Source organism: Pelophylax lessonae, assembly GCF_965119305.1.
Source record: "Pelophylax lessonae genome assembly, chromosome: 12".
NCBI classification, from domain to species: domain Eukaryota; kingdom Metazoa; phylum Chordata; class Amphibia; order Anura; family Ranidae; genus Pelophylax; species Pelophylax lessonae.
The window spans coordinates 121,478,956-121,503,282 of record NC_138779.1 but is presented as its reverse complement, the minus strand read 5'-3'; the positions used below and the strand labels follow the sequence as shown (position 1 = coordinate 121,503,282).

At 46.0% G+C, this 24,327-nt stretch overlaps 1 protein-coding gene across 2 annotated transcripts in view; it reads left to right on the top strand.

Moving 5' to 3' along the window:
* Positions 1 to 24,327, top strand: part of GRIK4 (glutamate ionotropic receptor kainate type subunit 4) — a 665,019-nt gene that overhangs the window by 265,002 nt on the left and 375,690 nt on the right. For both annotated transcript variants that reach the window (XM_082273781.1, XM_082273780.1), the window contains exon 3: positions 10,911 to 11,044. In XM_082273781.1, the coding sequence (XP_082129907.1) occupies positions 10,963 to 11,044 (82 nt within the window). In that variant the 5' untranslated portion in view covers positions 10,911 to 10,962. The remainder of the gene's footprint in view (positions 1 to 10,910; positions 11,045 to 24,327) is intronic.

The window sequence follows — 24,327 nt, the reverse complement described above, 5'->3', positions numbered from 1 at the left end:
TTCACGTAAGACCTTAGCCAATCTGCCTTATGATGGGTCTCGCCTTTTTGGGGAGTCCTTGGATGTGTTGATTAAGGGGATCACCGGAGGTAAGAGCACTCTCTTGCCCCATTTCCCCAAGGCTAAGGGGGCTTCTGGGAAGAAGCATGCTAATTTTCGCCCCCCTCAGGGGTCCTTTCGTGCCTTTCGGTCGCACTACAAGGGCAAACCGTTCAAAGGTCAAGGCTCTCAGAAGAAGCCCTGGTCTGGAAAACAGAAGTCCGGTCAATCCGGATCCGCAGCCCATAACAGTGCGGCCTGAAGGGGCGCCCTCACCCAGTTTTGGGGTGGGGGGACGCTTGCTCGGTTTTCTTTAGCCCTGGTTGGCCCGCGTGCGGGACAGTTGGGTTCAGGAGATCGTTCGATCTGGTTACAAGATCGAGTTTCTCTCTCGGCCGGAGAGCAGATTTTTTCCCTCAAATCTTCAACTGTCTCCAGAGCGTTTACGGGACCTGCAACTGGCGGTGCGGGACCTGAGGGCTCAGGGAGTGGTAGTTCCGGTGCCTCATCGGGACAGATTTCGGGGGTTTTATTCCAATCTGTTCACCGTGCCCAGAAAGGAGGGCAAGGTTCGTCCAATTCTGGACTTGAAGGCTCTGAACCGCTCTGTGCGGGTTCGCAAGTTCCGCATGGAATCCCTGCGGTCGGTGGTGGCTGCCCTGGTTCCGGGGGAATTCATGGCCTCCATCGATTTGAAGGATGCGTATCTTCACATCCCCATTTTCGAGGGTCACCAGAGGTACCTTCGATTTGCCATTGCGGAGGATCACTACCAGTTCGTGGCGTTGCCTTTTGGTCTCGCCTCGGCTCCGCGGGTCTTCACCAAGGTGCTTGCACCGGTTCTGGCATTATTGAGGGCCCAGGGCATTTCTGTCCTGGGGTATCTGGACGACATTCTGGTTCGGTCTGCGACCAGCCAGGGTCTGGAGAAGGACCTGTCTGTCACGATGCAAACTGCAGGAGTTTGGTTGGACGATAAATTTTCCAAAGTCGACACTGAGTCCGTCGGTTCGTCTTCCCTACCTGGGAATGATTCTGGACTCGGTGCAGGCGAAGGTCTTCCTGCCGGAAGACAAACTCAGAACTCTTCAGGAGGAAGTCAGGTCCCTCAGGGACGTTCCGCACTCGCCTCTGCGGACGTGCATGAGATGTCTGGGATTGATGGTCTCGGCCTTCGAGGCGATTCCCTTCGCCCAGTTTCACACGCGGGGTCTCCAAGCGGAGATCCTGTCCATGTGGGACGGGCGACCTCAATCTCTGGATCTTCAAATCTCGTTGAGTCATCGCACCAGAAGAGACCTTCTGTGGTGGCTCCAGTCCCCGATGGTGTCCGGGGGCAAGTCGTTTCGTCCTATCTCGTGGACGGTGATCACCACGGATGCCAGCCTGTCGGGCTGGGGTGGTGTTCTGGGCGTTCTGTCCGCCCAGGGAACTTGGTCGGAGGGGGAGTCTTCCCTTCCCATCAACATTCTGGAATTGCGTGCGATAAATCTCTGTCTTCATCGCTGGACGGACCGGCTGCAGGGCTGCCCGGTTCGGGTGCAGACGGACAATGCCACGGCGGTGGCCTACATCAACCACCAAGGGGGCACCAGGAGTGCCCGAGCGGCTCGAGAAGTGGCCGACATTCTGTCTTGGGCCGAGACTCATGTCCCGGCGATAACGGCGGTTCACATTCTGGGGGTGGAGAACTGGCAGGTGGACTATCTGAGTCGCCAGACCCTGGATCAGGGGGAATGGTCTCTCCACCTGCAGCAGTAAATGATATAATTCAAAGGGTAGTGGTGCGCTTCAGGGATTGGCTCTAATGGATCTCTATTTGGGTTGGTGGCAGTGATGTGTACAATTCTTGCTTTAAAGGTGCTCCGCGTGATAAATATAATATTTATGTTTTTAGGTGATGAAAGTGCAGGTGTATTAATCAAATCAGTCAATATCAAGGTTTTCTTAAAATAAATAAATATATGAGTACGGTGTGTATCAATGGATAAATAAATAAATAAATAAATATCAGAGTGCTACTTCTTTACCAGTGATATCAATAAATAAATTATATAAATCCAGTGTTGGTCTTCAATCTGATTCATAAACAGTAAAACACATATATATTGTGCTCAAAATAAAGTGCTACATGCAATTTTCTATTAAAACGGTGCTAGAAAAGATGTCTGTGAATAATTCAATTGTAATTCTTCAGATATAAATATTTAAATGAAATAGTCCAAAAGAAAAAAATTATATAGAGAACATCCAAAATAGCTTGTGTGAATATGTTCCTCGCTTATATCCGTGCTTCACTCATGCAATTAAGTGACTAAGATCTCCTTCACCTTGTGTGTCACCTCTGAGTGCTCTAGCCTCTCACCTTATAGGCAAGATCAATTTGCCTTTGGTATCTATCCAAGCTCAACGATAGACTCAATTTCTCTCAATCCAGGTCCTTTCTTACTTAGTGGAGCTGCTATCTTGGATCCCTCTAAATGTTTGTCTTGATCGTTTTTTGTACTATCCTCTTTGTCCGATCTTTAGTGTGCCTCAGAGACAAAGACAGCAACTTTGTTTTTATAAGTCCTCCAGGACAGCCTGATTGCCACCCTTGTTTTATGATGTTTTGTTTAGAGTTTGTCCTTTGGTTCTTGTTTTAAAACTCGTACACATCACTGCCACCAACCCAAATAGAGATCCATTAGAGCCAATCCCTGAAGCGCACCACTACCCTTTGAATTATATCATTTACTGCTTTAGTATCAGTCCCAGTGGCGCTGCAGCAGGGAGTCTCTGGCCACCTCAGACAGCGCAGGGATCACACACACCCCCGGTCTCTCCACCTGGCTGTCTTCCAGATGTTGTGCGCGAAGTGGGGTCTTCCAGATGTGGACCTGTTCACGTCTCGTCTCAACAACAAGGTGAGAAGGTTCGTGGCATGGACGCGCGACCCTCGGGCAGACGCGTCGGACGCGTTAGTGGCCCCGTGGCATCAGTACAGGCTGATGTACGCGTTTCCACCGATTCAGTTGCTGTCCAGGTTCCTTCGCAGGTTACTCTCGGAACGCAGCACGGTGATTCTTGTGGCACCGGACTGGCCTCGCCGGTCCTGGTATGCAGACCTCGTGAATCTGGCGGTCGACGCCCCGTGGCGTCTGCCTCTTCGAGACGATCTCCTGTCTCAAGGACCGATATACCATCCTGCTTTACAGTCGCTGGCTTTGACGGCCTGACTGTTGAGGCCGAGGTCCTGAAGGAGAAGGGTCTCTCCCCAGAGGTCGTTCATACCTTGATCAACGCGAGGAAGTCTTCCTCGGGGAAGGTTTATTACCGTACTTGGAAGGCCTATTTTGCCTGGTGTGAGTCCAGGGGGTTTTCACCCCGCACGTACTCGGTTTCCCGAGTGCTGTCCTTCCTTTAAACGGGTGTCGATCAGCGTTTGGCGCTGGCTACGATAAAGGGTCAGGTGTCTGCGCTGGCCGTTCTGTTTCAACGTCCCGTGGCTTCCAACTCCTTGGTTGGCACTTTTGTTCATGGAGTGCGGCATCTGGTTCCTCCTAGGAGGGATCCTCTGCCCCCTTGGGACTTGAATCTCGTTCTATCTGTGTTACAACGTGCTCCTTTTGAACAGATCAGGGAGATCTCATTGTCTATGTTGTCCAAAAAGGTCGCCTTTTTGGTTGCGATCACTTCGGCTCGCAGAGTGTCGGAGCTGGCGGCTTTGTCCTGCAAGTCTCCGTATCTGGTTGTTCATTTGGATAAGGTGGTCTTGCGACCTAATCCTTCTTTTCTTCCGAAGCGAGTTTCGGAATTCCATCTTAATGAGGATATTGTCTTGCCTTCGCTGTGCGCGAAGCCTAAACATCCAAAGGAGGTGAGATTACATTCTTTGGATGTTGTTCGGGCGATAAGGGTTTACCTTAAATCGACTGAGTCTTTTCGAAAGATGGACTCCTTGTTTGTTCTTCCAGAGGGTCCTCGGAAGGGCATGGCGGCGTCGGCCTCTACCATCGCCAAATGGATCAGGCAGACCATTGAACAGGCCTATGCTTTGCAGGGGAAGGTTCCCCCTGTGCCTGTGAAGGCGCACTCTACTAGATCTCTGAGTACGTCTTGGGCCTGTCGTCATGGGGCTTCTGTAGCCCAGGTGTGTAAGGCGGCGACTTGGTCGACCGTGCACACTTTCACGAAATTCTACAAAGTAGATGTTCAGGCATCGGCGGATGCTTCCTTTGGCCGCAAGGTTCTTAGTGCGGCAATTCCCTAGGGTCCCTTGTTGGGGACCTCTGGCTGTTGGGATAAGTTTTTTATCCCCTGGTTATTTGTCTTTTCCTGGGTTGTTGCTCCTGTTGAGCAATTATTTTTCCTGTAGCCCAGCTGGTTTCCTTCCTTTGGTAAGGTTCCTTTCTTTGATGCGGAGACTGCGTTGCCTTTCGGCGCGGATGCGTTTCCCACCCCTCATGTTTGCACTGCTTTGGGACGTCCCCATATGTGACGAATATGAAGAGGCGGCGACTGTCGGAGGACGTAAGAGAAAACGGAATTTTTGTAAAATCTTACCTGTAAAATTCCTTTCTCTGAGTCCTCCGACAGTCGCCGCCCCCGCCCCTCTTTTGGGGTTTGGTTGTATACTCTACTGCTATTCCACTGAAACTGAGATATGGTTGCAGGAAGTAGGAGGGTATTGACTGAGGAGACCACCCCTTGAGGGTGGGATATGTTAAAAGCTTTAATGTTAACATATTCTGTTGCCTAGCTACTCCTTCGGAGCAAAGTCTAATACCCCATATGTGACGAATATGAAGAGGCGGCGACTGTCGGAGGACTCAGAGAAAGGAATTTTACAGGTAAGATTTTACAAAAATTCCGTTATCCTCTGTTACATGTACAACATAACCTTAGAAAAAAAAAATTAATTTGCAAAATCTATCTTTAACACTCTCTTACATCTGTTTAATGTATACTACCAACACTATGGGCAAGAGAAGAACAAGAAAGAAAAAGTAAAAAAGTTTTTTTTTCTTAAATCCACCTATTTGCAGCTGTGCATAGACTCCATTCCTGTTTTATGCAGCTCTCAACTCCAGGGCTACCCCTTATACTCATCCTATGTTCCACTTTTTGGGTGGATACTGAGGAGTATAATTAATTATTTAGGTTTATGATATTTTTAAAGCTTTTCATATGGGGATCACATAGGTCTGTGGGAAACTATTTCAGTATCCTCATGCATCTTTTAATCAGCAGCTTCCTATATACAATGAAAAAGAGAACTGAAAGAATAACATACAAAAATGAGCTATGAAATGTGTGCCCCTCACAGTCCTCATCAGCAATTAGGGCATTGCTTCAATGCTGTGGACAATGACTACCCTTTGATGAGGTTAACCCGACAAAGCAAGTTAAATATCAAGTCAGAAATATATGCCTGAAAAAATAGAATGGAATTAATATCAAGCAATATACTAAAGATTGGTTATCTCTTACAAAAGGAAGGGCTCTTTCACACGGGCGGTCCGATCAGATCCGCCTGTCAGTTTTTTAGGCGGATCTGATCGGATCCTCCATGCAGCTCTATGGGGCAGCGGGTGTCAGCGGAGGTCCTGTGCTGAAATCTGGATGGATGGAAACCCTATTTTTCCATCCGTTCAGTAATCGGAGCGGAGTGGATCTGATGAGAGCGGACAAGCGGTCCGCTCTCCTCCGATCCCCCATAGAGGGCAGCGGGGGCTGAGACACCTCCCTCTCCGCACTGCAAGCGGAGACGGAGCTGTCATCCGCCCGGCTCAGCGGGGATCGCGGATCGATCCCCGCTGAGCAACACGGATCCGCCTGCGGAGGCGGACCGTGTGAAAGAGCCCGAATGTTAGATAGTCACTTTTAACTTTGTGTCTACAGATTTTTAGAAAAATTTGTATTTGTCACGTTGTAACACATTGTTACTGACAACTTTCTGTAACACAAGTGTGTTGGTGGAACTTTTTAAAAGACTCCACAGGCTGACAAGTCGCCTGACAAGTCGCTCTAGTGTGGATCGACACTGAGGCTACATTCACACCTGAGCGTAGCGTTTTTCGCGCGTTTTTTACCGCGATTTTACAGCGATTTTTGCGGCGTTTTTTACCGCGATTTTACCGCGATTTTTACCGCGATTTTTGTGCAGGCGTTTTTAGATTGAATAGAGATCAATGGAAAACGCCTGTAATCTGCCCAAAAAGAAGCTCATGTACTTTTTTGAGCGTTGGGCGTTTTGTATACAGCGTCAAAACGCTCAGATGTGAACAGGGGCCATTGAAATGAATAGGATTTGTCTTGTTGGGCGTTTTGAGAGCTGATCCTAGAGCAGAAAAACGCCCCAAAAACGCCCCAAAACGCCTAGATGTGAACGGAGCCTTAGGGCTCTTTCACACGGGCGGTCCGATCAGATGCGCCTGTCAGTTTTTTAGGCGGATCTGATCGGATCCTCCATGCAGCTCTATGGGGCAGCGGGTGTCAGCGGAGTTCACCTCCGCTGACACCCGCTGCCATCCGCATCCGATCCTGTGCTGAAATCTGGACGGATGGAAACCCTATTTTTCCATCCGTTCAGTAATCGGAGCGGAGTGGATCTGATGAGAGCGGACAAGCGGTCCGCTCTCCTCCGATCCCCCATAGAGGGCAGCGGGTGCTGAGACACCTCCCTCTCCGCTCTGCAAGCGGAGACGGAGCTGTCATCCGCCCGGCTCAGCGGGGATCGCGGATCGATCCCCGCTGAGCAACACGGATCCGCCTGCGGAGGCGGACCGTGTGAAAGAGCCCTTAAGGTGGTGTTATTTTTTGTGAAGGTATTTATAAAAAAACAAAACAAAATAAAAAACAAAAAAAAAAAACAAAACAACTTCATACTTACCTGCTCTGTGCAATGGTTTTGCAGAGAGCAGCCTTGATCCTTCTTCTTTTCAATTTCAGGGGCATATTGTTAATTATTTTATAATAAATTGGCCTTTTTTGGGTTAACTTTTTTTTTTTAGCTAGGCTTTCCTCAAAAAGGAGCATTTTGTTTCAGGGCTAAGGTTTTATGATTTTTATTTATCTAGTATATTGGTTTTAGATTTTTAGATTAAAGGCTAAATTCACCTTAAAAAAACAAAAAAACAAACATATGTTGGCAGGAAAAAATGTGCATTTATTGTTTTTTTAGAGGAGTCTGCAGAGCATTGCACCCGTGATTAGGCTGTCTTCCATCTTTGTGCCTATTCCTTTGTACAGGCTTTCAGTTACAATGCTGGAGGAAGTATGAATGAACTAGAAGCACGCTTATCAGCACCCTTGCAAATGATTGAGAACTGCAAGCTGTCTTTCATGGTGGCAGACAAGACTTAGGCCCCTTTCACACAGGCAGACCGTTCAGATCCACCTGTCAGTTTTTTTGGCGGATCTGAACGGTCACCCCATGCATCTCTACGGGGCATCAGATGTCAGCGGAGACATGTCCGCTTACATCCAATCCGATCCGTCAAATCTGGACAGATGGAAACCCTATTTTCCATCCGTCCAGTGGATCGGATGAAAACGGACAGATGGTCCATTCCCATCCGATTCCCCCATAGAGAACAGCGGGACCTGACAGCTGCGTCTCTGCACACAGCGCAGAGACACAGCTGCCATCCGCCTGCTCAGCGTAGGATCGGCGGATCGATCCCCCGCTGAGAAAAACTGAGTCCGTATGACGGACTCCCTGTGTGAAAGGGGCCTTATAGTTTTTTCATTCACAGATTCCTTTTGGGGGTCTCCATTTTTTTTTTTTTAATGTTGGTAGGACCTTTTTTAGGCTTGGGGTGCTCAAAAGTGCATCATTCAGTTATTAATGAATTTGGAGTTTCTTTTTGTTGGCACAACATGCCTAAATTGTTTGAATTAAAAAAAACTAAGTGCCAGAATAGAGTGCACCTAAACCCCTTCACATATAGTGTATTACTCACATTCAGTGTACCCTGTTAGGCATATACTGGTTCGGCCCGATTATCTCTAAATAAAACTGTCCTGCTGCTGGCCAATTTTACACTGCTTTATTTTGTGCAGTGTTTTGGTTCATGAGTAAAGCCCCAGCCTGCGGGCGGCTCTTTGTCTCTAGTAAATTTAGGCCTAGCCATGACGTGCCAGTTGTCCTGCTGTTGGGTAAGGTTACATTGCTGTATCATCTGCTGTATCTTGATTCATGTAGTAAAGGATCTTCATCAATTAAAAGAGCTGAGAGGGCTACATAGACTCCTTGACTTAAAACAGAAAGTGTGTACAGCATGCAGGATAAGTCTGAGTTTCTGACAAGATCGATTTATTTTTTGCACTTATTGCACAGATATAGCAAAAAGTTCCCAAAGTTATATTTAACAGATCAAAGAGAAAAAAACTAAGAAAAGTTCATTGCTAGGGTTTACATACAATTTAAATGACCTTACTTGATAATAAGCAAGATCAGTTACAGAATGTTAGTGGAGTTCATTCACTCAGCTGATCCAGGCTCAGGAAAGATACACCCAGTTGCCTGGATCGGTAGCTGGATCAGCCTCTCAGTGAGCCGCTGAGAAACTGAACCAGCAACTCCTGCCCCCTCCACAGCCCAGCACACTAGTGATCACTGGAGGGGAAAAGCAGAGTGACTGTTAGTCACCTGCTCTTTGCTCAGTTTAGACTGAGAACTGAGCGATCAGTTGTCTTTAAAGCGGAGTTCCACCCTAAATTTATACTTACCTCCTTCTTCTCGCTCCTGGTCACCTGAAAAACAAATGGATAATGGCAATTTTTATTTTTTTTACTTACCTCGTATAGAAGAAAATATACTTACCTTACTTCCTTCTTCCTCCCCTCGGCGGCCACGGCGATTCGTCACTTCCTGGCTTTGCAATGATTCCTGGGAGCTGAACGTCATCGCTCCCAGGAATCAATGCGCCTGCACCGGCCCCGCCATCACTTCCGGTGCGCGCGCGTCATTCCCTTCTAAACAGCTTCTGGGCATGCCCAGAAGCTGTGGAGGGATGACGCGCACGCACCGGAAGTGACGGCGGGGCCGGTACAGTGCATCGTGGGACCGAAGAAGACGGAAGAGGACGCAGAAGAGGATCGCGCTGGCTTCAAGCTGCCCACACCTGATATGGCAGCGCTGGACAATACATTTTCAAGGTGAGTATTTCTCCTAAAAGGTAAGTGCAACCCGGGACAGATCAGAGGCTAGCCATTGTGGAATGTACTAGCCCTGACTGTCCTGGGGGTATTTTTATTAAAAAATGTATTCCCAGGGTGGAACTCCGCTTTAATTGCTCAGTTCTCACTCTTAGAAGCAGTGGTGCACAGATGCAGCATCAGGTCAATGCTGCTTCCACTAGGTGAGTACAATTTTTTTTTCTCTGAGATGTGAAATTCTTTTGTCTGAAATTATATAGGTGCAAAATGGAGATTTTCTGCATTAAGCAACAGAGGCAACTCTAAAAATGCCTTTATTAAAGTCTAAAAACTGTGAATTGTTATAATTAATAAAAGTAGTAAATAGTACAACATTTTAACACTTTGTAACTTTGCATATTATGAATATTAGGGATAGACCAATATGGTTTTTTCAAGGCTGATACTGATACCAATATTTTGGTCACAACCCATCGGTATCGGCCGATATGGGCCGATATGGGCCGATATTTTGTACATTTAAAATTTTGAAGAAAAAAAAGACAATTTTTGACACAAATCTGGTACTGAACATGTTAATTTTTGTTTAATGCTTAATGGCTGGCTGGCTGGCACCCTGTGGTGGCTGGCTGGCTGGCACCCTGTGGTGGGTGGTTGGCTGGCTGGCACCCTGTGGTGGGTGGCTGGATGGCACCCTGTGGTAGGTGGGTGGCTGGCACAGGGGCTGTGGGTGGGTGGCTGGTACAGGGCCTGTGGGCGGCTGGCTGGTATAGGGCCTGTGGATGGATGGCTGTCTGGCACCCTGTCTGTGGGTGGGTGGCTGGCACCCTGTGGTGGGTGGCTGGCTGGCACAGGGGCTGTGGTGGCTGGCTGGTACAGGGGCTGTGGGTGGCTGGCTGGTACAGTGCCTGTGGCTGGCTGGTACAGGGACGGTGGCTGGCTGGTACAGGGCCTGTGGCTGGCTGGCTGGTACAAGGCCTGTGGGTGGCTGGCTGGCTCGCTGGTACAGTGCCTGTGGCTGGCTGTTACAGGGCCTGTGGATGTGGGTGGGTGGCTGGCACCGGGCTGCTATGGGTGGGTGTATGGCTGTGAAACGCTCTTGCGAGACTAGTCCCAACTCCAGACGAGGCTGTCCAAGGCAAGGGAGGCGGCCTAAGAAGGTATAATGACGTCACAAAAATATCAGCCAGTTTCGGGGCCGATACCAATATATCGGGGGAAAGTGCATATCTGGCCTCGATATATCGGCCTTGTCGGTAATCGGTCTATCCCTAATGAATACACAGTAAATTGACAATGTAAGATAATTTGTTTATAGTTGGTAAGTTGTAAATTGTTTCAAATTGTTGGGGTAATTCATCAAGAGTGCTTTCATGTTACACCCCCCCATGCATAGGAAATCAGGGTTGCCTTGCTTCAGATTTTCTTCTGCATAATAAAAACACTTTGAATCCAATTTTTGTAGTTAGATGTATCTAAAAGTGAAAACACATGAGGTGATGGTAATATATCCTTACAGACTGCATGTATATTGTCAGACCTTGTCATGTAATAGTAAATTAATAGATTCTTCTGCAATTTAATATTCATTTAATCTACTGCTTTTAAGTAACTTTGGTATTTTCATTTCATGTTGTTGGGGTGAATAGCAAAATTAATCTGCTTTCTTCTCATTAAAGCTATATATTTTTAGTACTGTTTCAAATATGTTTTTTTTTTTTCTGCAGACATTTATGGAATGCCCACATTACAAGAGGGCTTCATGACGATTTGTGTAAAATGCTACGTGTTCTGGCGCCTCTGGTGCTTCTTTTGTTTTTGCTGATGGAGTCCACTGGCAGCCCCCACTCCATTCGAATTGGTAAGTTCATTGTTTGCTATTCAGCTTTATTCATAGAAGTACATTAAGAAGCAATGATATTAGCTGTAAATGCAAACTTTGCACTTTACTTCAACTACATAAACAAGTACACAATGACCTTACGGCAAAAAATAATACTGAAATTGACTGCGTGCCCCTTCGTATGCCTGACCTATCCCCTTTCATATTTGCCATAGAGGTTCCATATTGGCAAGTCACACTCTTCTTTTTATCATCTAAGGTTACACTGGTGGTCTTTGCAGTGAGTGTTAACTGCACTTGTTTTTTTTACTGGTTGAAATGGGGCCAAACAGAAGATCTTGTGGAGAAGTAAAAACTGGAGAGCAGAAAACCAAGAAGGCAAAAGTCAGAGATGTAGAAGAACATTGTTTCTCAGGTTTTCCAACCCTGCAGATATTTACAAAGAGTTAAAATATCAAGCTGATTTTAAATTTCCATGAAGTCTGTGAAAAAAGCAAATATCTAAAAAGTAATGATCTTTTGTTTATTTAAACATAAGCAAACTGTGATGTTCTAGTTGCTTTAATATTAGCTCATTATTTAACACAACACTGGATAGTCTTCGTGTGTTGTGCAGCACTGCTCCTGAAACAGATTATGTTTATTTGTTAACACATGATTTTATTGGTAAAATGCTACTAAAGCAACATCACTTTTGCCGTGCAGGCGTGCAGCTGACAAGAATGGTGGGATATTGATACTGCTCTGCACTCCCTGGGTGAACTGATAAGCCCTCAAACACCTCAGTCCTACATCACTGCCTGACTCAACCATACTCTGCAGATTGTAAAAACCTGACATGTCAAGCTAGTACGGAAAAACCAAGCACAGCCTGAACCCTGTGAGGTAATCTTCCACAGCCTTGTGTAAGGCAACCAAGATGGTGACCGCTCCTATTTGTAATGACAAGTCCATGGAGACCTATTATTCAGAGAACTCTATTCAATCCTCTGAGAGACACTCACTCCTCATAGGCCAGCTCTCTCATCTCAGCCAGACCATAACTTACTGGACTAATTACAAGAAATTATCCAGGAGGAGATTACAATACAATCCAAAAACATGTGTACTGACTTACTGCATGAAATCAAAGAAATAGGTCAGCATATTGTTGCACTAGGGGACAGGGTGGCTAATTCCATGATGGTCCTTACAGGCCATGCAACTTAAAGTAAAACTATAGGCAAAACGTTTTTTTTTTTTTTTTTTTCATTTTGGAGCAAGAGAGAGTTATAACCCCTTTCAGATTTTTTTTTTTTTTTTTTGCCATCTATGTCTCATTGCAGAAATTTACCTTCACTTCCCCTCCCATAGACAAACAGGAAGTGAGAGGAAATCCCTGCAAATTAGGGGAATTCCTTGGGGACCCCAGGTCACCAGAATTAGCGTCCCCATTGGAAGATTTTTCCTCTATTACTTTACTGGGGACAACCCAAAATTTGGGATTTTCTTTTACTTTTATTTTCAATTAAAATGTTAATCAGGACAAATAGAGAGGGGGAATCTCCTTAATGGAGGCATAGACAGCAATAAAAACCGACAAGTATTCTAATTCCTATCTACTCTATCCAAAACTAAAAAAAGTTTTGCCTTTAGTAATATTTTAAATAAACTTCCTGCAATAGGTACTACAATCACTAAAAAATAAGCAGATAAGCAGCAATGTGATGTGAATGGAGCTTGGGGAGATAACCAGAGGATCGGGGGCTTTCCTGAAATGGTAGAGGACATGATAGAAAATTGAAAAAAAGTTCAGAAGGTGGGACTTTATATGAGGCTCTGCCCATTGGGGCTAGATGCCTCCATCCCTGGTCATAAGAATATAAAGGGAAAAAAATAACAATAAGTAGAAAAAGAGTACACCAGGCAGTGGGCTTGTACAAAGATAATAAGGTAGAAACATAGTAATTTGGCAGTTATTATTATACATTGATACAATGCAGCCCATTGCCAAAAAGGGGGGGGGGGTAACTAACAGGGGAAACAGTAAAAAAGAGGGGGAACATGGGACTTTATATGAAGTGTGTGGGTAAGCGGTTGGTAATAAAAATATTAGAATCATTGGTAAAAGAAATAAACAGGTTTAATAATACATGTAAACTTGTATAACATTGCATCAATTGCATAGTACATACATATAGTGCTCAAAACCATGATACAGTACAGGGCATAATAATATAAGCACATAATGCGATGATAAAAAATGTGCATAAAATCAGAAGTAACTATAGATAGGCAGTTATAAAGTCCAAATGAATGGTATAGTAGATGCATCGGTAATAGGCTTGACGCGTTTCGTGGGCAATTCCACTTTATCGAGAGCAAGTGCATCATACAGGAGTTTAAACGGTAGAATCAGTATACAAAAATGTAGGAACATCCTGAAGCTTAAGTCCAGAAGGCAAAACATCCATGCCGGAAGCTGTGGGAGCCCACCCAGCAGCCAACACAGGGCGCATCAGGAGGACACTCAGAGTAACGAGGTATAGCCAAGATAATGAGTGGGGGGCGGTATCACGATAGCAGTCACCAGAGATATCTGTATGAGTGAATATGGAAAATGTATATAAGTATTGAATAATATTGGCATAGAAATAAAGTGCCTTAGGAGAAATGAAAAGTAATAAACAGGCAATGGTGTATAGGTTCTAGAGGACATGATAGGCCCAATCACAGCCTGCTTTCAGGAGCTCCTTCCAGATCTACTACTAGGCAGACAGAAATGGACCCCCTCCGCAGTGCCCAGACTGAAAAGAGAGATGCTCAGGCCCTCTAAAGGATGTGATTACAAAGACAAAGACAAGGTACTTCTAGCTTTAAAAGAGAGATGTGAACACCTGTTCTAGCTTTTTTCAGACTTTGCTTCCACCACTATCCTTAAACAGAGAACCTTCTGCCGTACCTAAAGATTTTGTGAAAATAAAACATTGCCTACAGCTAGAACATCACCTTAAAGTGATTAAAACCCTAAAAAAAAAAAAAAATGATAATGTTCTTTTAAAGCATGAATAATAGCACAGTGCTTGTGCTGTGTAATTTGGCCCTTTCTATCATCTAAAATACCTGGTTGATCCTGCCTGGTGCTGCCCTCCCCTCTGTAAACTGATCACATTTATAATGGCTGCTAAGCCCTAATACCATGGCCAGTTTACATGCCTCTGTCAGCCCGCTGTGTTTCCTCTCTCCCCCTCTCCCTCCACTCCCTGCATGTCAGCTAGTGTCAGTGTCCGCCCCTTCCCTCCTCCTTCTAAAATAACTGTATGTACTTCAAAAATTCCCAATGTTCCATGAAGTTATGTGCCTAGCCCAGGAATGGGCAAACTACGGCCCGGTGGACCTTTTAATCCGGCCCGCGGAGCACTAGCTAATTTATTCATTTATTCACCTCACTTTCTAGCAGTGGCGGCCGGTGCATGGGTTTTTTTATTTTTTTTTTAAATCACCCGATTAGAGCCAGAGGCTCTAATAGGCTTCAGCAAAGGGTGGATTCGGGGCGCAGAGCAGTGCGCCCCGAGCCCACCCTTTGTGTGACAATAGCGAATTAAAATTCGCTATTGTCACACGGATCCTCCTCCTGGTCTAATACCCGCTTCCTGATTGGCCGCAAGGAAAACCCCATGCCATTGGCCGAGGAGGAGGCGGGAGGACTCGAGGAGACGCGGGGGGACTGAGGAGAAGCCGCCGCTGCAGGTAAGTGCACTGGTCTCGGGGGGGCACATTGCATTGAAGGGGGCACGCACGCTGGTCTCTGCATTGAAGGGGCACGTTCACTGGTCTCTGCATTGAAGGGGGCATGCACGCTGGTCTCTGCATTGAATGGGGCACGCACGCTGGTCTCTGCATTGAAGGGGGCATGAATGCTGTTCTCTGCATTGAAGGGGGCATGCACGCTGGTCTCTGCATTGAAGGGGGGCACGCACGCTGGTCTCTGCATTGAAGGGGGAAAGCACGCTGGTCTCTGCATTGAAGGGGGCATGCATGCTGGTCTCTGCATTGAAGGGGGCACGCTGGTCTCTGCATTCAAAGGGGGCATGCATGATGGTCTCTGCATTGAAAGGGGGCACGCACGATGGTCTCTGCATTGAAAGGGGCATGCACACTGGTCTCTGCATTGAAAGGGGGCACACACGATGGTCTCTGCATTGAAGGGGGCACGATGGTCTCTGCATTGAAAGGGGGCACGCACGATGGTCTCTGCATTGAAAGGGGCACGGACGATAGGCTCTGCATTGAAGGGGGCACGATGGTCTCTGCATTGAAAGGGGGCATGCAAGATGGTCTCTGCATTGAAAGGGGGCACGCTGGTCTCTCTGCATTGAAAGGGGGCACGCTGGTCTCTCTGCATTGAAAGGGGGCACGCTGATCTTTCTGCATTGAAAGGGGGCATGCTGGTCTCTCTGCATTGAAAGGGGGCACGCTGGTCTCTCTGCATTGAAAGGGGTTTTGTAAAATAACTCTTTTTATGCTTTTCTACCTTAAATTAATCTAAACATTTAATGTTACATATTTAAATTCAATTTATATTAATTCACACATACACACCGTCCATCTACTCTTGGTCCGGCCCCTGGGTCCAATATATAAATGAACCCATTGCGGCCCTTGAGTCAAAAAGTTTGCCCACCCCTGGCCTAGTCTATGTTCTATATCAAAAATATGTATTTGTATACTTTATTTTAGAGCGGTGCTCACGTGACCGCCCGCTGCTCTCCGCCTCTACCCCCTCCTCCCCTCGGATTTCAGCAGGGGAATCTCAGCCCCTCCCACTGTAGTTGTCGGATCGGGACAGGAGAGCAGTGGACAGTCACGTAAGTGCCGAGCTGCACTCTGAAATAAGGTATACAGCTACATATTATTGATATAGAACATACGCTGGACACAAAACTTTGTGGAACATAGGGGAATCTATTAAGTACACAAAGTGGCTTTACAACCACTTTAAGGCCTCATGCACACTGAATGTTTTTTGCAGCTGCTTCATCTAAAACAACCTTTCTGCATCACAACCGTACTTACGAAGTATTTACCATCAAAGCCCTCCTTAAGCAATTCCAAACCTTGCACCTTTCACTACTATCAACAGACTACATTAATATACATGCCCACAGTAATCTCCAACATGTCTAAAAAAAGATGGATAAAGATGGCCACATCTGCTTTTAGTCCTGTTTATCTGCAGTAAACAGGTAGAGCAGTGAATGAGTAGAAAACAACAGAAGACCAAGATCTTACTTCGCTTGCTCTGTCCTGAACATTTTGGGTCTCAAATGCAGAAATTAAGATATATATATATATATATATATACACACACACGCAGTATCTCACAAAAGTGAGTACACCCCTCACATTTTTGTAAATGTTCTATTATATCTTTTCATGTGACAACACTGAAGAAATTACATTTTGCTACAATGTAAAGTAGTGAGTGTACAGCTTGGATAACAGTATACATTTGCTGTCCCCTCAAAATAACTCAACACGCAGCCATTATTGTCTAAACCACTGGCAACAAAAGTGAGTGAAAATAGCCAATTAGCCATTTTCCCTGTGTCATGTGACTCGTTAGTGTTAAGAGGTCTCAGATGTGAATAGGGAGCAGGTGCGTTAAATTTGGTGTTATCACTCTCACTCTCTCATACTGGTCACTGGAAGTTCAACATGGCACCTTATGGCAAAGAACTCTCTGAGAATCTGAAATAAAGAATTGTTGCTCTACATAAGGATGGCCTAGGCTATAAGAAGATTGCCAAGACCCTGAAATTGAGCTGCAGCACAGTTGCCAAGACCATACTGTGGTTTAACAGGACAGGTTCTGCTCAGAACAGGCCTCGCCATGGTCGACCAAAGAAGTTTGAGTGCACATGCTCAGCTTCATATCCAGAGGATATAGGATTTGGGAAATAGACGTATGAGTGCTGCCAACACTGGGGAGCTACAGTTCATTGAGGGAACCATGAATGCTAACATGTACTGTGACATACTGAAGCAGAGCATGATCCCCTCCATTCAGAGACTGGGCCACAGGGCAGTATTCCAATATGATAACGACCCCAAACATACCTCCAAGATGACCACTGCCTTGCTACAGAAGCTGAGGGTAAAGGTGATGGACTGCCCAATCATGCCTCTAGTCCTAAAGCCTATTGAGCATCTGTGGGCAATCCTCAAACAGAAGGGGGAGGAGCGCAAGGTCTCTAACATTCACCAGGTCCGTAATGTCCTCATGGAGGAGTGGAAGAGGGCTCCAGTGGCAACCTGTGAAGCTCTGGTGAACTCAATGCCCCATGTCTCTATGTGAGAGCAGTGCTGAAAAATAATGGTGTCCGCACAAAATATTGACCCTTTGGACCCAATTTGTACATTTTAACTTAGGGGTGTACTTACTTTTTTTTTGCCAGCAGTTTAGACATTAATGGCTGTGTGTTGAGTTATTTGAGGGGACAGCAAATTTACACTGTTATACAAGCTGTACACTCACTATTTCTTTAGTGTTGTCACATATATATATATACATATACACACACACACATATTCCACCTTATTAGGTACACTTGTTCAATTGCTTTGTATCACAAATTGCTAATCAGCAAATCACAAAGCAGCATTTTAATGCATTTAGGCATCTAGACCTGGTGAAGATGACTTGCTGAAGTTCAAACTGAGCATCAGAATGGGGAAGAAAGGGGATTAAAGTGACTTTGAACATGGCATGGTTGTTGGTGCCAGATATGCTGGTCTGAGTATTTCAAAACTGCTGATATACTGCCATTTTCACACGCAATTATCTCTAGGGTTTATAGAGAATTGTCTAAAAAAGAGAAAATATCCAGTGAGCGGCAGTGGTGTGGCTGAAAATGCCTTGTTTAAAAGAAAGGAAGTCACGATCCTCCGAAGAGTTATGGCTTCTGAGGAGCCAGAATGCACTCAAACAGCTACATTCTGGCATGTGAGGGCCCTGAGAGTGAGGAGACGAGCGGCCAACACTGGGGCACTGTCACGATTTTCAATATAAGTGGACATGAGCAGTCACAAAAGAGTTCTGGGAGGGGTAAGTCACTTATACACTCAAGGTTCCATCTGTACATTAGAAAAAGCATATCTAGAATGTGCACACGATTTAATGACAATACAGATCATTTGTCTGCACAATCACTCAGATGCTGTTCCTGGATCACATTCCCAGCTCTGGGGACCCCTTTGTTGTTTGTGGCTATATGTTCTGAAGGTAGTTTTCATTTGAACTGTTCCATGAAACGTAAAACTAGAGGCCACACAGATATGAGGGCTAAGGTATATAGGCCCATTAGGAGTGGGTCTGTTGACACTGGACGGTCCCGCCCCCTCCTTCCGGGGGGAGGGAGGGGTAAGGGAGGGGAAAAGGTGGAGGAACATTGAGCTACTCTCTATATATACTTCAATCTGCTATGTCATGACCAGCTCTGAAGAAGGGAGCTTGACTCCCGAAACGCGTTAGCGGTCGCATTTTCCAGGACATGTTCCAACACACGTGTGATGGGAATTTGCAACACGATTTTAATTCTTCATGTTTGTGAGTATGCATTTAGCATTTTATTAAAACATTTTGCACAGTACCACGGGTAATGCACTAGGTGTTTGCGCCTCCTTTTCCTTTCTTTTATGCATCCATTTTGGAGTTCCCTGCCTGAGGAGAGCAGCACGCCAGTCTTCCCCTTTGGAGTGAGCGCTCGGCTGATATATCTGTTTGAAAATGCCTTGTTGATGTCAGAGGTCAGAAGAGGATGGGCAGACTGGTTCCAGATGATACAAAGGCAACAGTTTTTCAAATAACTCGTTACAACCAAGATATGCAGAACACCATCTCTGAATGCACAACACATCGAACCTTGAAGCAGATGGGCTACAGCAACAGAACACCACATGGGTGCCAACCCTGGCAGCTAAGAACAGGAAACTGAGGCTACAATTCACACAGGCTCACCAAAATTGAACAAGAGAAGATTGGAAAAACCTTTCTTGGTCTGATGAGTCTTGATTTCAGCTGCAGCACTCAGATGGTAGGGTCAGAATTCGGTGTAAACAACATGAAAGTATGGACCAATCCATGAAAGCATGGATCCATCCTGCCAATGGTTTAGGCTGGTGGTGGTGGTATAATGGTGAAGGGGATATTTTCTTGGCACACTTTGGGCCCCTTCGTATCAATTTAGCATCGTTTAAACGCCACAGCCTACCTGAGTATTGATGCTGACCATTCCATCCCTTTATGACTACAGTGTACTCATCTTCTGATGGCTCCTTCCAGCAGGACAATGTACCATGTCACAAAGCTCAAATCATCTCGTCACTGGTTTCTTGAACATGACAATGAGTACACTGTACTCTGATGGCCTCCACACTCACCAGATTTCAATCCAATAGAGCACCTTTGGGATGTGGTGGAATGGGAAATTCACATGATGGATGTGCAGCTGACAAATCTGCAGTAACTGTGTGATGCTATTATGTCAATATGGACCAAAATCTCTGAGGAATATTTCCAGAACCTTGTATAATCTATGCCACAAAGAATTAGGGCAGTTCTGAAGGCAATACAGGGTCCAACCCAGTACTAGCAAGGTGTACCTAATAAAGTGGCCAGTGAGTGTATATATCCTATATATTCTCATTTTCTCTTTTGAAATAGTCAGTATTATTTTCTTGCATAAAACATAAATAAAATGATACAAATAACAGAATATACAGTATATGGTTTGTCTTAGGCTCCGTTCACATGTCAGTGTATGATCGTGGGCAGAACCGCCGCGGTTCCGCCCGCGATCCGGAGATTTATTGCAAATCGCGGGACGCCTAGCGTTGCCCGTTGATTTGCAATAGCCCCCCAAACGCCGAGCGATGTTGCCGCGATTTACGCCCGCCGAATCGCGGCAACATCGCGCAAACAAAATCGCGGGACGCAATACGCTCCAAAGAAGCTCTTGTACTTTTTTGGAGCGTATTGCGTCCCGCGATTTTGTTTGCGCGATGTTGCCGCGATTCGGCGGGCGTAAATCGCGGCAACATCGCTCGGCGTTTGGGGGGCTATTGCAAATCAACGGGCAACGCTAGGCGTCCCGCGATTTGCAATAAATCTCCGGATCGCGGGCGGAACCGCGGCGGTTGTGCCCGCGATCATACGCTGACATGTGAACGGAGCCTAAAACATATTTGCTCTGGAAAGCTGTATGTATAGTAAATAGACTGTTGTGATTGACCTGCGCACACTGTGGGAAAACTTGGTGTAGGGTAATAAAACCTTGAATTTTAATGTTAAAGCAACAGCAGATACTAAGGAAATAAAATGTACACGTTTTACAAACACTTAGAAAATATTCTTCTAAAAAGAGACAGTAGGTATTTTTTCTGGTCTGAAACAAAACAGTAAATCAATAGAAATATATATTGTTAATTTCCTTTGTTGGCATCTGCAGTGGCTGTGTCACTGAAACAGGTATAAATTTGTTCAATTGAAAGTGAGGTTTGCTGAGCAAAACCATGGTATACGATTTATCTCTACAGCTGCAATTTAGCTGTTTAACTGTACAGTTTAAAGCAAGGACATAGTTCAAAACAAGGGCATAGCAAATAAAAGTTACTCAAGTCATTTGTGTTATTTGAGTAACTTTGAAAGTTCTATTAAATATTAGTTTTATAGTTAGAGTAAATAAGTACATTTTGGAATAGGATAGCAGAACACGTGACTTTATGCTTGGTGGAGACTCCAAATAAATGAAATGATTACGGTCATGTCACAACTCTCTGTTGCCATGTAGAGTAGCAACATGCATTACAGTAGTAGGGATGGGATGAGTGACAGTAGGGATGGGATGGGATGAGTCAGCAGGGATGGGATGGGATGAATGGCAGCAGGGATGGGATGGAATGAGTGGCAGCAAGGATGGGATGGAATGAGTGGAAGCAAGGATGGGATGCGATGAGTGGCAGCAAGGATGGGATGGGATGAGTGGCAGCAGGGATGGGATGAGTGGCAGCAGGGATGGGATGCGATGGGTGGCAGCAGGGATGGGATGAGTGGCAGCAGGAATGGGATGCGATGGGTGGCAGCAGGGATGGGATGAGTGGCAGCAGGGATGGGATGGGATGAGTGGCATCAGGGATGGGATGCGATGGGTGGCAGCAGGGATGGGATGCGATGGGTGGCAGCAGGGATGGGATGCAATGGGTGGCAGCCGGGATGGGATGAGTGGCAGCAGGGATGGGATGGGATGAGTGGCAGCAGGGATGGGATAGGATGAGTGGCATTAGGGATGGGATGGGATGAGTGGCAGCAGGGATGGGATGGGATGAGGGAGCAGGGATGTGATGGGATGAGTGGCAGCAGGAATGGGATGAATGGCAGCAGGAATGGGATGGGATGAATGGCAGCAGGGATGGGATGGGATGAGTCAGCAGGGATGGGATGAGTGGCAGTAGGGATGGGATGGCATGAGTGGCAGCAGGGATGGGATGGGATGAATGGCAGCAGGGATGGGATGGCATGAGTCAGCAGGGATGGGATGAGTGGCAGCAGGGATGGGATGAGTCAGCAGGGATGGGATGGGATGAATGGCAGCAGGGATGGGATGAGTGGCAGCAGGGATGGGATGAGTGGCAGCAGGGATGGGATGGGATGAATGGCAGCAGGGATGGGATGGGATGAGTCAGCAGGGATGGGATAAGTCAGCAGGGATGGGATGGGATGAGTGGCAGTAGGGATGGGATGGGATGAGTCAGCAGGGATGGGATGAGTCAGATGGGATGGGATGAGTGGCAGTAGGGATGGGATAGGATGAGTCAGCAGGGATTGGATAAGTGGCAATAGGGATGGGATGAGTCAGCAGGGCAGATGACTGTGAAAAATTTGGGTTCAAACCTGCTCTGCCTAATTTCTTACAGTAAGGACAGTGCCACATGAAAAACCAGACACCATCATAATCTTTGCCAGCTTTTTTACTTCTATCTAAAAATTTAAAGATAGAAGTAAAAAAGCTGACAAAGATCAGGATTGTATTTGGTTATTCATGTCCAGTGGCTGCATAAAAAAAAAAAATGCATTTTTAGAGACATTTTTGTTTTTACCTCCATGTTGCTCTCAACCCCAGAATAACCACGCGATCATCCTTAAAGCGGAGTTCCAGCCATTTACTCACCTGTCCAATGGTCCAGCGATGCGGCCGCCGGAAGCCTCGATCCTCTCCCTCGGCGCCGGCATCACTGCTGTGGGCACCCGGCTGTTACAGTTTGCGGCTTCACAGCCAGGTACCCACTGCGCATGCGCGAGTCGCGCTGCGCGCCGTGATTGGCCGGCAATCTTCTGGGACCTCTGACGTGTCCCAGAAGATTGCAGGGAGGGAGGGGGAGAGGAGAACTTCCGCTCAGGGCGCCGCGGCGCTCCGAGCGGAAGTGGGAGCGGGTACCTGTCAAAACTAGGTACCCGCTCCCCCCCCCAAAAAATGACATGCCAAATGTGGCATGTCGGGGGGTCAGGACTCCCTAAAGCGGAAGTTCCACTTTTGGGTGGAACTCCGCTTTAAGGACAGCTGCACCGCCCCCACCTCCCAGTCACAGGCAGGATCCCCCTTGGCTGGCCACGCCCCCTCACGAGTCCGGACTAGTGACACTGAAGCGGGCGGGCCAGCTCCTCTGCATCAATCAGAGCCCTAAACAGCTTTGCAGCTGGGAGAGCCAGAGGAGGGATCTGTTACTGCATAGTTCTCACCCCGCGCCCCTGCATGATACCCCTGTAGGGGACATTCCCTCTCATGCTCCGGACCTCCGGTACACTCCTGCAGACCGGCCACACGGATGGCGGCTCTAGACCAGAGGTGACATCCATCGGGGATGAGGAGGAGACAGGCCATGGCGCCGGTAACGCCGGCCCTGCTCGTTGTCTTAGTTTTACAATTATATCTGTCTATGCATTCTATATCAAAATACCTTAAAGACCACAATAAGATTTAGGATGGCTAAATTCATTGAAACATAAGTATACAATTGTAAGGTCATTCTTAAGATTTTTTTTAGGTAACTGTAATTAGTGGTGTAGTAAGAGCTATAAGTGTTTGAAAAGAAAATGCAGGAAAGAATGGGGTTTTAATCTGACTTACCTGAATTCTCAGTTGTCTGAAGGTTCTGTACTGTTGACAGGCTGTATTTAACAAGGAGAATGCAGCTTCTCCTGGAAAAGGAATGGTTGTAAGGTTGGTGATTTTAAAGAAGGATGGTAGGGGTGTAAAGCAACTGTAATATTTTTGATTGGTTTCAGGCTGAAAAATGTTATAATGGAGATATGACTAGCAAAAATAGGAAGGAGGTAACCAAAGCTACAACAACAACAAAATGTGACATTAAATTAATTATACATATGCTAGCAAGTGTAACCGCTTTTGTATCAGTGTATTTTTTTAACGGCAGGTTGGTGGCCCTTTATTGACCCATTGCCATTTATGAATCGCAATGGATAAATAGCCATCAGAAGGCCGATCCGTCCTGGTGAAAGTTGTGTGTCTTTAGACAGCTGGGTACACAGAGACACTGTACCCAGATGATCCAAGGGGCTGGGTGCCATGTGATCCCTGTGACTGTGACTGGTCATCACAGCAATCTCATGGAACTATTTTCAGTTCTGATCCACTTCCCTTCCCCTTTCAACAGTGGAAAGAGACAGATCAGTACTTATCAATGGGCACAGAATGAATGTATCAGCAGTTGCAGCTGCTGATCCATTCATTCTGTTGCAGTGACAAAGAATCTTTTTTATTTTATTCCTTTTTTGCCGCTCACCCCTCTCTTACACATACTATCTCCAATACTGTCGTTAGTGACTTCTAAATGAAACCCCCTTATCCTGCACATCTGAACAGTAACCCATTCACCTCCATCCTGACACTGTATGTGACCAGTACATTAAACCTTGCAATTCCTTCTTCTGTGTTTGAGCTGTACAATAATGTATCTAGTTCACTATTCTCAAGCTCCGTATTTAACACCCTCAGTACCATCATGTAGATCACCTAAGGGTGTCTGCTTTTCTAAAAAAAAAAAGGGTCATTTTAGGTGTTTCCCCTTATTTTAATAGAAAGTAAGGGAAGCAATTTTTATTTCAAGATGTGTGGTCTTTTTTTTTTCATTTTATAATATAAACTAAAATAAACCCAGTGGATGGGTTTTAAATACCACCAAAATAAAGTTCTGTCTGTCTCAAAAAATGATATAAATGTAATTTGGGTACAGTGTTGCATGAC